This window comes from Heterocephalus glaber, unplaced genomic scaffold (assembly GCF_053883595.1).
Source record: "Heterocephalus glaber isolate CG9 unplaced genomic scaffold, H.glaber_assembly_v1.0 deba00001773, whole genome shotgun sequence".
Taxonomy (NCBI): domain Eukaryota; kingdom Metazoa; phylum Chordata; class Mammalia; order Rodentia; family Bathyergidae; genus Heterocephalus; species Heterocephalus glaber.
The window spans coordinates 6,743,845-6,756,451 of record NW_028258463.1 but is presented as its reverse complement, the minus strand read 5'-3'; the positions used below and the strand labels follow the sequence as shown (position 1 = coordinate 6,756,451).

Here is a 12,607-nt window from a genome sequence, read left to right as displayed (position 1 = left end):
CTGTCACCTTTACCACCCTCAGGGCTGGAGTGTGTGTGTGTGTGTGTGTGCATGCAAGCGTGGTGTTGATGACCTTATGAGAAGGTCCTAGACAGGATGGCCCAGGACAAGAGGGGCCTGAAAGCTATCAACTAAGGATGGGCAGGGAGCTCAAGGACAATAAAGCCACCAGGGTTTGTTTCGTCGTTGTTTGGTTTTTTGAGACAGTCTTGCTATGTATTCCAGGCTGGCCTCGAATTCACTAGGTAGCCCAGGCTGGCCTCAGACTTGCATCGATCCTCCTGCCTCAGCCTCCACAGTGCTGGGATGACAGGCATGTGCCACTCCACCCCGTCCCACTCAGGTTTTACGGGAGGACCTGGGTAGTCAGGTAGACACATGCTGGGTCCATGGGGAGAGACGGCTGTGTGTATGTGAGGACGCAGAGCACCCTGGAAGGAATGGTCAGGGAGGGGAGGTTCCACCGGGCGAGGCTGGGCCCCAGCTGCTTCTCCCTCCCTCCCTCCCTCCTCTTCTCCTGCCCCTGCCTCTGTCACTCACAGGGGCTGGGCCAGGCCGGGGCAGCCATGGCAGCCGTGATCCTCTGGATTCCTCTCCTTGTGGGCAAGTTGGGGCTTTCCTGGGGTGGGGGGAGAGGCCAGCACCAGGGCCAGGATTCAGGAGCGAGGAGCTGGAGGACAGGGATCATCAGGGGGAGGCCTGGGGGTGGGGGGGCCTGCGGGGTCATGGGCCTTGAGTGCCCAGACAGGATGAGCTCGGGCTGCGAGCCCCGAGGCTGGGGGTGGCCTAGGCCTGGGCTGGGCCCCACAGCGAGGGCACAGAGGGTCGAGGGCCCTTTAATGGGTCGGCTGATTGCTGCTTTGGTCAGGCCCAGGCTAAATTTGGCCCAGGAGAGAGGGAGGGTGTCTGGGGCAGGTCCCCTTGGCCAGGCTCCTTGGGCCTGCTCCTCTGCCAATAGCAGGAGAGGAGGGTCAGATTCAGGTCCCACAGGGGCCACCCTTCGTGGGAGTGCTCTACCCCTCCCCACCCCTCTAGCCTCCCAGACATTTAGTGTGGGGCTCTTTCCCAAGTTTGCACATGCGCGCGCGCGCACACACACACACCCCGGACGGTCCCACACACCCCTACCAGCCAACACCAGCTTCTTTCCATCTGGAGGGGGCCCTCCCACAAATCCAAACCAAAGGAAAGTCTGGGCCTCATCACCTATTTAAATGGTAGCCCACAGCTGGGTGTGGTAGCACACACCTGTCATCCCAGCACTCAGGAGGCTGAGGCAGAAAGATCTCTGAGAGTTCAAAGCCAGCCTGGGCTACATAGTGAGTTGAAGGACAGCCTGAACTACATAGTGAGACCCTGGTTCCAACCCCCCCGAAAAGCACATCAGGGCCTACCCCCACCCCTCCTTTCCTGGAGCCTGCGAAGGGGCCCTTAGCTGTCATCTGTAGGAGCTGGGGGACCTGGTGGGGAAGAGTTCACCCCCTGCCCGGGCTGAGGCTGCCTCTGTGTGTGGGACTTGTGGGCTCCCACAGGTCTCTCGGTAGGGCTGGGGGGCACCCAGGCCCAGCAGAACCCCCTCCACCCACTTGTGGGCCGTGTCTTTGTGCACACCTTGGACCACGCGACCTTCTTGCGGCTCCCCGAGGACACTGGTGAGAGGGGCCTGGTGGGCACGGGGTGGGCGGGGTGTCCTTCCAGGCTGCTCCTGTCTGTCGGGCCTCCAATCCCGTCTCTTCCCTCAGCTGTCCAGCCCTCTACACGCATCACCTACCACGCCCACCTCCAGGGACACCCGGACCTGCCCCGGTGGCTCCGATACACCCAGCGCAGCCCCACCCAGCCTGGCTTCCTCTATGGCACGGCCACCTCGGAAGATCGCGGGCGCCAGGTCATCGAGGTGCCAGAGGGACCCTCAGAACCTCCCAGGGATGGGTCACTGTCCCTTCCCACCCGCTTGTGTACAATTTGCATACCATTTGCATATCATTTGCATACATTTGCATGTCCCTACTTGGTGGGGTACCAGTCGCCCCCCACCCACTGAGCTGTCCCTCCTTCCCCCCAGGTCACAGCCTACAATCGGGACACCTTCGCCACCACTCAGAAGAGGCTGGTGCTGTTGATTGGGGACCCTGAAGGTACTCCAGCTCCGCCCCACCTCTCCCCACCAAAGCCAGGCTGGGGGGTCTGGGGGGGAGGCTTGAAGAATAACAGGGGTGCTGGGGATGTAGCTCAGTGGTGCCCCGCCTGCCTCGCAAGCACAAGGACCCAAGTTCGATCCCCAGTACCAAAAAAAAGAATAGTGGGGAGCAGGGCACCCTAGAAACTGGGGAGTCAGGGAGGATGCGAAATTGGTAGCTGGGCCTGTTGGCGCATGTCTGTAATGCCAGGCAGCACTCTGGAGGCTGAGGCAAGAGGATTGCAGCCAGTTTGCTGGGCTGCATAGTGAGTTCAAGGTCAACTCGAACTGCAAAAATACCTCAAAAACACCAAAAAAAGAAGGAAAGATAGAAATTGATAGCTTTGGGGGTCAGGCGCTGGACTGGGGTCCTAGTCTGGGGCCGCTCTGAGGACAGACTTCGGACCTGGGTGCTGGGAAGGGCATTTGGGACCCATGATGTGCCGGGGAGGGGATTGGGAGGTACAGAGCTGGGGGCTGCGAGCAGCCTGACCTTCCCTGGCTTCCCAGGCCCCCGGCTGCCGTACCAAGCCGAGTTCCTGGTGCGAAGCCACGACGTGGAGGAGGTGCTGCCCTCCACGCCCACTAGCCGCTTCCTCACGGGCCTGGGGGGCCTCTGGGAGCCCGGGGAGCTTCAGGTGCTCAACGTCACTTCCGCCTTGGACTGTGGTGGCCGTGTCCCTCTTCCCATCGAGGGCCGCAAGGAAGGGTAGGTGTGCAGCCTGGGAGACGGAGAAGGCAGCTCGCTTTTTGTTTTGGGGGGTGGGTGGGCGTAAAGCAGAGGTCTCCCCAATTTCCAGGTGGGGCTTTACCACTGCACACCTGCTCTGCCTGTCTCTTCCTCCCAGCTTCACACCACTGTCCACTCCCTCCAGCCACACCATCGTCTTCTTCTTGAGCCTAAACCCTAGCGACCCGAGTTCTGCACTTCCCGGCGGATAAGGTTCCCAGTCCCCAGCCCCTGCTGACTTGGCCTCCCTTCCGTCTGCACCCACCAGGGTATACATCAAAGTGGGCTCTGCCACGCCCTTTTCCACCTGCCTGAAGATGGTGGCGTCCCCTGACAGCCACGCCCGCTGTGCCCAGGGCCAGCCCCCGCTCCTGTCCTGCTACGACACCTTGGCACCCCACTTCCGCGTTGACTGGTGCAACGTGTCCCTGGTGAGGAGGGATGCTGAACCCAGAGCTGGGTGGGGAGGCATCCCCAAGTCCCCTCCCTCCCTCTCCCTGCCTTCCCATTCCAGCCGGTGCTTTCTCCAGTCCGGTTTCTTCCTGATGGTGTCAGTCTCACCCCAGCCTTAGTCTGTGGTCTCAGTTTTGGACACACACACACACACACACACACACACACACACACACACGCGCACTGAAGTTCTACCTTCTCGCACAAGGGGGCGGCAGAGTCTACAACCCAGGCAAGGGGTTTCCAGATGCTAGTGCCCCAGACTTGCCCAGCCCACTGCTAAAATAGGGCAGACCCCAAACCCTTTCCCCACCCTGAGCTGCTGTGTGATATCTGTCTGCTTCCCACTGAGGCGTCGTCTAGCAAACCCACCTTCAGTGAGGAGCAGTCAGTTTCTGAGTTATACACCACATCATATCACTCCAGGAGGCAGGTACACAAGGATCACTAACTTTACAGCTGAGGAAACTGAGGCACGCAGAGGCAAACCATCCCAGGGAAGCACCCGGCTGAACCAGGAGTCAAACCCAGGCAGCAGGATGTGAGAGCCAGCGCTAACTATTGTGCAGTCTGAGCTCTGCTAGAATTGGCTCCTCCCCACAGTGCTTGTCCTGTTGAGTCACAGGAGCTGGGGCGCAGGGGCAGGAAACCCTCTCTGCACACAGGGATGTACCTCAAAGTGGGCTGGCCCCCACCCTCTTCCCTGTCCCTGGGCTCTGTGTCTGGCCAGCTGTTCCTGGGTCAGCCCTGGGCTCTGTGCAGGTGGATAAGTCAGTGCCGGCACCTGCAGACGAGGTGCCTACCATTGGGGATGGCATCCTGGAGTATGATCCATTCTTCTGCCCTCCGACCGAGGCCACAGCCCGAGACTTCCTCGAAGACGCCCTGGTCACCCTCCTGGTGCCTCTGCTGGTGGCTCTGCTGCTTACCCTGCTGCTGGCCTATGTCATGTGCTGTCGGCGAGAGGGACGGTGAGTGGGGACGGTGAGTGGGGACGAGCATCAGCTGGGGCTCCCATCACAGGACCCCCATGGCACTGGGCTGTGTGGTGGGGCATGGGGATCACAGCCAGAGGAGAGCAGAGTTCTGTCTAGGCAACTGGAGCCTCGGGTCCTGCCCAGATGGCACCGGGAGGAGGTTGTGATAAGAGCTCACCAAGTGCCACACACCAGAGCCCTGGGGACGCCTTGAGACAAAGCCCAGAGTGGAACTAACCTTCTCCTTCACTTTCCCTCAGGCTGAAGAGAGATCTGGCCACCTCTGAGTGAGTAAACACTGCAATGGGAGCCCCCCAGACTGGTAGCCTGGTTCCTCCCACCTTGGCAGCAGCAGGGACAAACATGACTTGGGTAACGGGGGCCATCTGACCTCAGAGCTCTGACCCTGAGCTGGCTGTTTGCTAGGCCTCTATCCTGACCTCATCTGATGGTCATAGAAGGGCCTACTGTGGCACAGGAGGAGGGACCTCCCTGGGGATAGGGCGTGTACACACACACACACGCACACATCACTCTGAGCCAGACCCCCAGGTCCTAGATTGGGCTCCACCCCCCTTTCTGGCCTCGGATTCTCCACATGCAACAGTGTGGTCAAGCCAGGTATGGTGGCGCCTGCCTGTAGTCCCAGCACTTGGGAGGCTGAAGCAGGAGATTCTCTGAGAGTTCAAGGCCAGCCTGAACTACATAGCAAGACCTTGTCTCAAAAAAAAAAAAAAAAGGGGCAGGGGATTTAGCTCAGTGGTTCCCCTGCCTGCCTTGCAAGTACAAGGTCCTAAGTTTGATCCCCAGTACCAAAAAAAATTAGATGTGGTTGGACCAGCTGAGGGCCATGGATGCTGTCCATTCTGCCCCTCCCTTCCCAAATCCATCTCCCTCTCATTTTGCCCCAGGCGCCCCCTCCCTAGGGCCTTAATCCCCCTCTTCTCCCCCAGCCCTCTTCCTCTCCCACTTCCCAAACCCCTAAAGATCCCAGGAGGCGAGTGTGCAGGAAGTCAGGCTCCTTTTATTCCCGCAGCACTGAGCCTGTGGCGGGCCTGGACCCCCTGCCAGCCAACCTGGCCGCCTTGTTACTTGCGGCGCTCCTTGGCCACTCTGCAAGGCCCCTTGAGAAGCCGCTTGTGGCCCTGTCTAGAGCCCTATAGTGATCGGTGCTGCCCAGGCCGACACTGCCCACCCCTGCGCTGTGCACGTCTCCGCTGTGACTGGCTTGGACTCTTGGCCTTGAGCTTGGGCTTGGAGGCCTGCTTCTTGCCTAGGCGGAAGGAGCCCAGGGCCCCCCTGCCAGTCACCTGCTGGAGCATGCCTTGGTCCACCAGCTTCTTAAGCGCACGCTTGAAGCGCCAGGCGTTACGGCTCACGTCGTAGCCCACGGTGGCCACAGCGCTCTTCAGGGCTGCTAGGGACACCAGGTGGCGCGGGCCCTTGTCTGCTGCGGCTCTCAGGATCACCTTGGATATGCTGGGCTTCGGGGACACTTTGGGGCAGGTGGCGCGTCCAGTCTCGTTCTTGCTGGTGGCGCCTGAGGCGATTGCTTGCCAGCCTCCACCCTCGGCGGCGCTGGCAGTGGTGTGCTCAGGTGGTGGCAGCAGTGCAGAGTCACTCTGTATTTCTTCCTGGAGGGCAAGGCAAGGGCAGCTGGGTGTGAGGACCTCCAGGGTGGTGGCTGGGTGGCTCTCCATGGAGGGTAAGCTGTGTCCTGCTCCTTCCCCTTAGTGACTTCCTGGAGGGAGGTCCAGGGACAGTCACCCACGGCTGGCCGCAGCGGACTTGTGCCGCAGGCCCAGCGGGTGGTGAAGTTATCTCTGCACTGACCTCAGGGGGACACTGTGAGGTCACCAGAATCCTGCTCAGGTCACAGTGGCCCCATTGTTCTTCCCTGGGAGGGCAGGCAGGGGGAGCCAGGGATGTGACTGTGTGAGCCTGTGTGTATGCCAAGGCCCATTTCAGGGTCTGAGCTCTCAGATTACTTCTTTGGTGGTACCAGGGATTGAACTCAGGACCTTCATACTGAGCTACACCTTTGGCCCCTTTTTATTTTTTAATTTTTTTTCTTTTTTTTTTCTGGTGCCGGGGATCAAACTCTGGTCCTTGGGCTTGCGCAGCAGGAGGCGAAATCACTGAGCTAAATCCCTGGCCAAATTTTTTTTTTTTGATACCGGGGATTGAACTTGGGACCTTGCACTTGCGAGGCAGGTGGGGGCACCACTGAGCTGAATCCGCAGTCCCCCTTTTTATTTTTTTACCTTGAGACTCAGTAAGCCATCGTGTTGCCCAGACTAGGCTGGAACTTGAGATCCTCCTGCCTCAGCCTCCCAGAGTGCTCGGGGCCCCCTCGCCTGGCTCCTTGAGAAAATTTGTATAGAAAGTAGTTAAAAGCTGTTGCTTTTATTTTTTTGATTTTTATTTTACAGATCACTGATTTTCCACATTAATTTCAGAGGATTTTATTCCTTGGGTCTGAGGGGCTGTACCAGGCTTGACCTATTGGTGCTTTTTCCCTGTGGCTGGTGTTCTCATCGCTTCCAACTTTCTAGGTCAATTCTGTAGGTCCGATGTTGGTCAGAAAAATCTGCTTCCTATGTCAGTTTGGAATCAATAGCCAGTTTTGGCAGGTGCCATATTAGCCTTTGTTGGTTTGGGCTTTGTGTTGATGTATTTCAACAAAATTCAGATTTCTCGTTGTGTTCAACGTTCGCCACTTTTCAAGCTGTCTTTCTATAGCCCATCTGCTCACAGAGCCCTTCTGGGCCTAAGGACCACTGACCTGCGGTCTGTGCCCGGAGGCAGAGCGTGCAGGGCTGGCGCCCATGCTGCAGTGGGTGTGGGTGAGGCGTGGCCATGCGGGTTTGTAAGAAGGCCTGGTTTGCTCGGGCCTACCCTGGCGCTGATGTGGAAGGCCTGTGCGGTGAAGCCCCCTGGGATCTGGTGTCTGCTCTCACTCTAGAAAAACAGCCCCAGGATATTTCTCCACCTGTGTGCCCGGAGCTGAGCCTGAGATAGGCTGTGGGCTTGGGGCGGAGGCGGAGGCAGAGGCGGGTCCTGACGGAGGGCCTCCTCCCAGTGGGGGAGCACCTGCAGGGCTGCCTCCGCCTCTGCGTCCACCCATCCTCTCCTTGCCAAGGAATGGAAAATTGATTTGGGAAACTGAGTTTGTGAATTCCAGGCTCCAGAGCTCATCCCGACCCTCCCCGGCCCCTGGATGGGCAGCACTGGGTTCTAATCTGAGAGAGAATGTGAGGCAGGCACATCGCTCTGTGCTCTAAGCCCTTAGGCTCTAACTGGGACCCAAGGCATTGACTGAGTCTCGGACCCCTTCCCCTCTGTGTCTGATCGGTGAACCCATGGCAAGTGGGGTCGCCCCTAAGAAAACCAATTCTTACTGCTCTAGCGAGAGGCCCCTGCTCTGTCTGACCTGGCCACCAGGTAAAAGTCATCAGGCTGGGTGGGTTCCTACCAGAGAGGCGAGCAAACACCTTCCCTGGAGGCCAAGTTTCAGCAGCTCATTCTAGTAAAATATCGTCCATGATGCCGTAGCAACCTGAAGCTTCCCATGAAAATAGCTGCCACTGCTGCCAGCTGGACCAAGAGATGTTCAAATGCTTTTCCTAGATTAATTCGCTCCATTCACAACTGCATTACAAATGAGGAAATCAAGGCACAGAGAGGTTAAGTAATGTGCCCAATGTGGCAGAGCAGTAAGCAGCAGACCCAGATTCTAATGCCCAGTGGGTCCTCAGCTTGAGCTCTGTATATGCTGCTTCTCAGGATGGGCTAAAGCTCGCCCCTACACAGGAAGTAGTCCGGGAGGATAAGGAGGACTGGACTGGGCTTCCAAAGGACTTGGAGCTAGGGCTCAGGAAGGACTCGCCACTGGGAATGGTGCTCAGTGCTGCTGGGATTTCCAGCTCATTCGGAATAGGGCCTCAAGAGCCTTGGTGTGAAACAGAGACAGCAGGCAGGAGAGTGCTGGGAGCCGGTCAGCACTGGTACAGGCTGGAGAGGGCTGGGGGCTCGGGTGCAGGAGGGAGCGAAGGACGGGCCCCACAGTGGGTGGAATTTGTATTTTCTTTTTTTGAGACAAGGTCTCTCTATGTAGTCCAGGGTGGCCTTGAACTCACTATATAGCCCAGGCTGGCCTCGAACTCTCGGCAGTTCTCCTCAGCCTCCCGAGTGCTGAGATGATGTGCACCATTATGCCTGGCTTGGAATTTGTATTGAAGGAGGGTGTAAACTTAGTGGGACTCTGTCTCAAAGTAAAAAATAAAAAATGGGCTGGGGATGGAGCTCAGTGCAAAGGCCCTAGGTTCAATCTCCAAAACCCACACACGGATACAGAGATTATTAACCTGGCAGACTCCGGCCTCTGCAAATATACATCCACAAATCTATCAGTGTCTTAGTGTCTAATGAGCACTTGCCCCGTGCTGGCTACTCTGCTAAACACCAAGCCGCATTTTTTCGTGTAATTGTCCCAACAATCTAGGAGGTAGGGAAAACTGAGACACAACATTGCTAACAGTGGCCAGGAACATACAGCTTTGAAGCCCGGCTGTCTGGACCCAAAGCTTGTGCCTCCATGGTGAGGTACAGCAGGCACCATAAAACTTCCTGTTTGCTCCCTGTTCCCACTTCCTGTGTGGGCATCCGGCCCCCTCCGGCCAGGCTGGACCTGGGGCTGACTCCCACCCTTCCCCCAGCATCCAGATGGTCCACCACAGCACCATTCTCCAGAACACGGAGGAGCTGCGGCAGATGGCGGCCACCCGCGAGGTGCCCCGGCCTCTCTCCACCCTGCCCATGTTCAATGTGCGCACAGGCGAGGGGCTGCCACCCCGTGTGGACAGCGCCCAGGTGCCCCTCATCCTGGACCAGCACTGAGGGCCCCGCGAGGTGGGTCTGGCTGGGCAGTGCCAGGATCATTTCTGGAAGCAAGGCTGGGGCAGTGGTGGGTTGGGAGAGGTCAGGGGAAGGGGCCCATAGACCTGCCTGTGCCTGCAGGGAAGCTGCAGGGTACCAGCATGGCTCCCAGGCCGTTCCTCTTCCAGTTTCAGCCCTGACCTCCTCCCCCCTTCTCTCTCCACTCAGAGAGCTGCTGATCCTTGGCAAGGGCTGATTCTAGCTCCTGGCCCTGTTGGACCCCACGCTCAGAGGAAGCAGAGTGTTGGGAGGTGTTTGGAGTCTGGATTCCCGGAATAAATGCCTGCTGCTTACTGTCTACTGCCGCCAGAGCCTTCCTCTCTGCAGCCTCCCGAGGTCCTCACTGCCCGCATTGCTCTTTCTGCCTTCTGGGGTCCCCCGGGGCTGCCAGCCTGCCCTTTGGACTCTTGGCATTTGCTGTCTTTTCAAATCCCCCGGAAGAGGGAAGGCTCTTCTATGTGCAGCTGTCACACAAACTGGACAACGACAGATGAGTGGATCATCATCCCCATTTTATAGATAGGGAAACTGAGGCCTAGGGAGAGTGACAGACCCAAGCTCACAGAACAAGCTGGTGTCAGAGCTTGGTTTAGAACCTGGCCTGTCTGCTCACACACTGCCTTCTGGAGGGTCGGCAAAGGAGGAGGTCCAGGCCCCTACCTGGAGCTTTAGTTGGGTTCTTGCTGCGCTGAGTGTCACCAGCGTGGTGTCCGCACAGTCCTGGAGAGCTCAGCTGGCCATGCAGAGACCCGAGGCTGCTTTCCCAGGTGGCCACTCTGCCCTCCCACTGTCATCAGCGCTGTCTCCGGGGCAATGTGTTATAGCTTCCTCCTGAGGACAGCCTGAGAGAGGAGCAGCTAAATGACAGCAGAGGAGCAGGGAACATGCCAGGCCTTCTCCAGGTGGCAGGTGCAAGAGGGTCCACACAAGGCCCGGCAGCCACCTCCTATCCCTTCCCTTCTCCGCGGCTGGGAGCCCCCAGTCCACACAACTCCCACCCAGGGCCTCCTTCCTAGCACCCCCAGCTCTGTGAGAGGAGAGGCTGTCGGGGCTCACTGTTTCCATCTGCTTCCTGCACTAGAACGCCGTCTTTGGCCACCGGCTCCGAGGGCCCCACGTGCACACTTGAAGGGCTGGGGGAGCCGCAGGAAGGGACTAAACCCTGAGCGGGGGGGGGGGGGCACTGTGGTCTGGGTTTGCACTCAGTTCTTTTTCTGTTTTGTTTTGTTTTTTCATTTTTAATTTTATTGGTAGAATTTAGATTCACATGATGATTATATTCATCATAGGGAATTTATACCTTTACATGATGTATCTTGATTCCTTTTCTCGTGCTCAGTTCTCTTTGTTTGCTTTGTTATTTTTGTTTTTTGAGACAGGATCTCACTGTGTAGTCCAGGGTGGCCTTGAACTGGCAGCAGAGCCTTCCGCCTCAGCCTCCTGAGTGCTGGGATTGCAGGCATGTTCTATGGCCCCTGGCTGCTCACAGTTCTGGGCGAAGGGCTGAGCAAGGCCATTGCTGAAGCCTCTACAGCTCTCTGCCCCACCTTCGCTGGGCACCGGTGCCCATTAACTGTTAATGGGTACACGGAGTCCCTAAGGGGTACTGAGGCCTTGTTGAAGGGGTAGCTCTGGGCACCCAGCCCCAAACCAAACAGGCTCTTGGACTGCGACTTCCCCTCCGCCATTTCCTCCTCCCTCCTGGGCCAGTATCCGACGGAAAGCACATGCATCGCATCACAGGCATCACACAGAATCTGCTGGGGTGGAGGAGCGGGCTACCCGCCTGCTGTCTGGCTGGCTCCTCCTGTGCCCCCGCCCAGTCCGTCCGGGCCAACCTGAGGCCGGTGAGGGAGTGAAGTGTGCAAAGCCAGCTCCTCCCTCCCTCTCCTCCGGGCCTGGCCTCGGGTCTTGGCTGCCACTCCTTCCCTGCTGGGCTCCCAGGCGCGCTCGCTCACGGGAGCCTGGCTGCCGGCCAGCCGGAGAGGAAATGGCTCAGACAAATAGCTGGGAAGGTGTGGGGAGTGGAGGACAAGGATCAGCGGCTGGGCACACACAGCCACCCAGGTGCCAGTAGCGGGGGGGGGGGCACAGGCACATTCAGTGCCCCTCTTCTCACTGGGGAGTGACCAAACTGCCATCATTCCCTGCACAGGGAGTGGAGGTGCCCCGCCTCTCTCTGCCCTGCCCACGTTCAATGTGTGCACAGGTGAGCGCCTGCCACACCCCAGCCCAACCTGGTGACTTCCATGCACACACCCAGGAGGGGCCATGGGGACACAGCCTCCGCCAGCACCAGGGACAAGGGTAAGATTCCACCCAGCAGTCACCCCCGTAGTCACTGACCAGGATCCCCCCAGCCCCTCAAGACTCAGCCCTGTACTCTCCCACACCCCACCTCCTCCAGTCCCACCGAGGGCCCTGCCCATGGCGTCCCGTGTGTGGTGTGTGAACTTCCAAGGGGGTGGTCACGCCTGCCTTGGCCGCTGTGGGAGCTCTTCCCAAGGACCAGCACGCTGGGAGCTCCAGGAAAGGAACGTTATTGCGTGCAAGCCAGAGGTCCTGGGGAGTCTCCTCACCCCTAGGATCCAGACTAAAGGGGCTCCAGTTCCACGTGTGCCTGGTGGAAAGTTCCATTTCTCCCTGCGAGTTTAGGGTGCAGGCCTTTGATGGGCTGCCCTGTGGCCACCAAAGACTTGCGGTGCAACCGGGCTAAACTGTGGCGTGTCAGAAATGGAGGGAGGGTGCTGTGGTATCTGGGGATGTGTCAGGTTAAGTAAAAGGCATTATTAAATGAGTTTTACTTGTTTCTTTTTACACTTGACCTGAGCCAAAAGGCCGAGAAGCGATCTTGTCTCTTTTTTTAAACATGGCTGCTAGAAAATGAAGTTGCACATGGCACCCGTTCTATTTCTGTGCTGATTTCATGGCTGTCTTTGTCTGTACTCCGAGTTGTCTCAGCACCAGACTCCGGCCTCTCCTTGCTTTCTGCAGAACACCTGCTCATCCGGGCTTCTGCATGCATCCGCCGAGCTCTGGACCGCACAGCCAGACTCCCCCAGGTTTTGGCCTGTGGCCTCCTTGCTCCATGTACTCCTGGGTCCCCACTTCGGCTCTCCGCAGCCTTCCTTCCTCACCCTCCCGGAGAACCCCACTTTGCCCACACCTCGAGTCCCTCCGATACCTCCCTCCCGGCCTGGCCTAGCCCAGCCTGCACGGGTCTCACCTCCTGAGCCATCAACATGTGCCCAGCCCAATCTGTTGCCTTCCATGCACACACCCAGGAGGGGACCAGGGAACACAGCTTCTCACCAGCACCGGGGACTTTGG

General features: G+C 58.4%; 2 protein-coding genes across 5 annotated transcripts; one reads left to right on the top strand and one right to left on the bottom strand.

Annotated features, from left to right (window-relative positions):
• The first annotated feature begins 490 nt into the window (after positions 1-490).
• Positions 491-9,575, top strand: Sgca (sarcoglycan alpha). 4 transcript variants are annotated; one of them, XM_021240175.2, is made up of 10 exons: positions 507-603; positions 1,533-1,652; positions 1,743-1,897; positions 2,066-2,138; positions 2,690-2,888; positions 3,178-3,340; positions 4,218-4,333; positions 4,600-4,626; positions 9,058-9,250; positions 9,446-9,575. In XM_021240175.2, the coding sequence occupies exons 1-9, from the start codon at positions 567-569 to the stop codon at positions 9,236-9,238; spliced, it is 1,071 nt and encodes a 356-aa protein (XP_021095834.2). In that variant the 5' UTR covers positions 507-566; the 3' UTR covers positions 9,239-9,250; positions 9,446-9,575. The 4 variants fall into 4 exon arrangements, with proteins under 4 accessions (XP_087058289.1, XP_021095834.2, XP_004859738.2 ...); XM_004859681.3 differs by having other exon boundaries at positions 4,125-4,333; XM_087202163.1 differs by having other exon boundaries at positions 491-603; positions 1,533-1,897; positions 4,125-4,333.
• On the bottom strand, positions 5,344-6,039 carry LOC101702472 (histone H1.9-like). Its single transcript, XM_004859680.4, has one exon. The coding sequence runs from the start codon at positions 6,037-6,039 to the stop codon at positions 5,497-5,499; it is 543 nt and encodes a 180-aa protein (XP_004859737.1). The 3' UTR covers positions 5,344-5,496.
• Positions 9,576-12,607: the final 3,032 nt, after the last annotated feature.

Excerpts from the sequence above, each read along its gene's own strand:
- LOC101702472 (XM_004859680.4), bottom strand. The coding sequence starts at position 6,039 with ATGGAGAGCCACCCAGCCACCACCCTGGAGGTCCTCACACCCAGCTGC.
- Sgca (XM_087202163.1), top strand. The coding sequence starts at position 567 with ATGGCAGCCGTGATCCTCTGGATTCCTCTCCTTGTGG. Across the intron at positions 604-1,532 it reads CTGGATTCCTCTCCTTGTGG|GTCTCTCGGTAGGGCTGGGG; the intron begins GCAAGTTGGGGC and ends GGGCTCCCACAG. Across the intron at positions 3,341-4,124 it reads ACTGGTGCAACGTGTCCCTG|GTGGATAAGTCAGTGCCGGC; the intron begins GTGAGGAGGGAT and ends GGCTCTGTGCAG.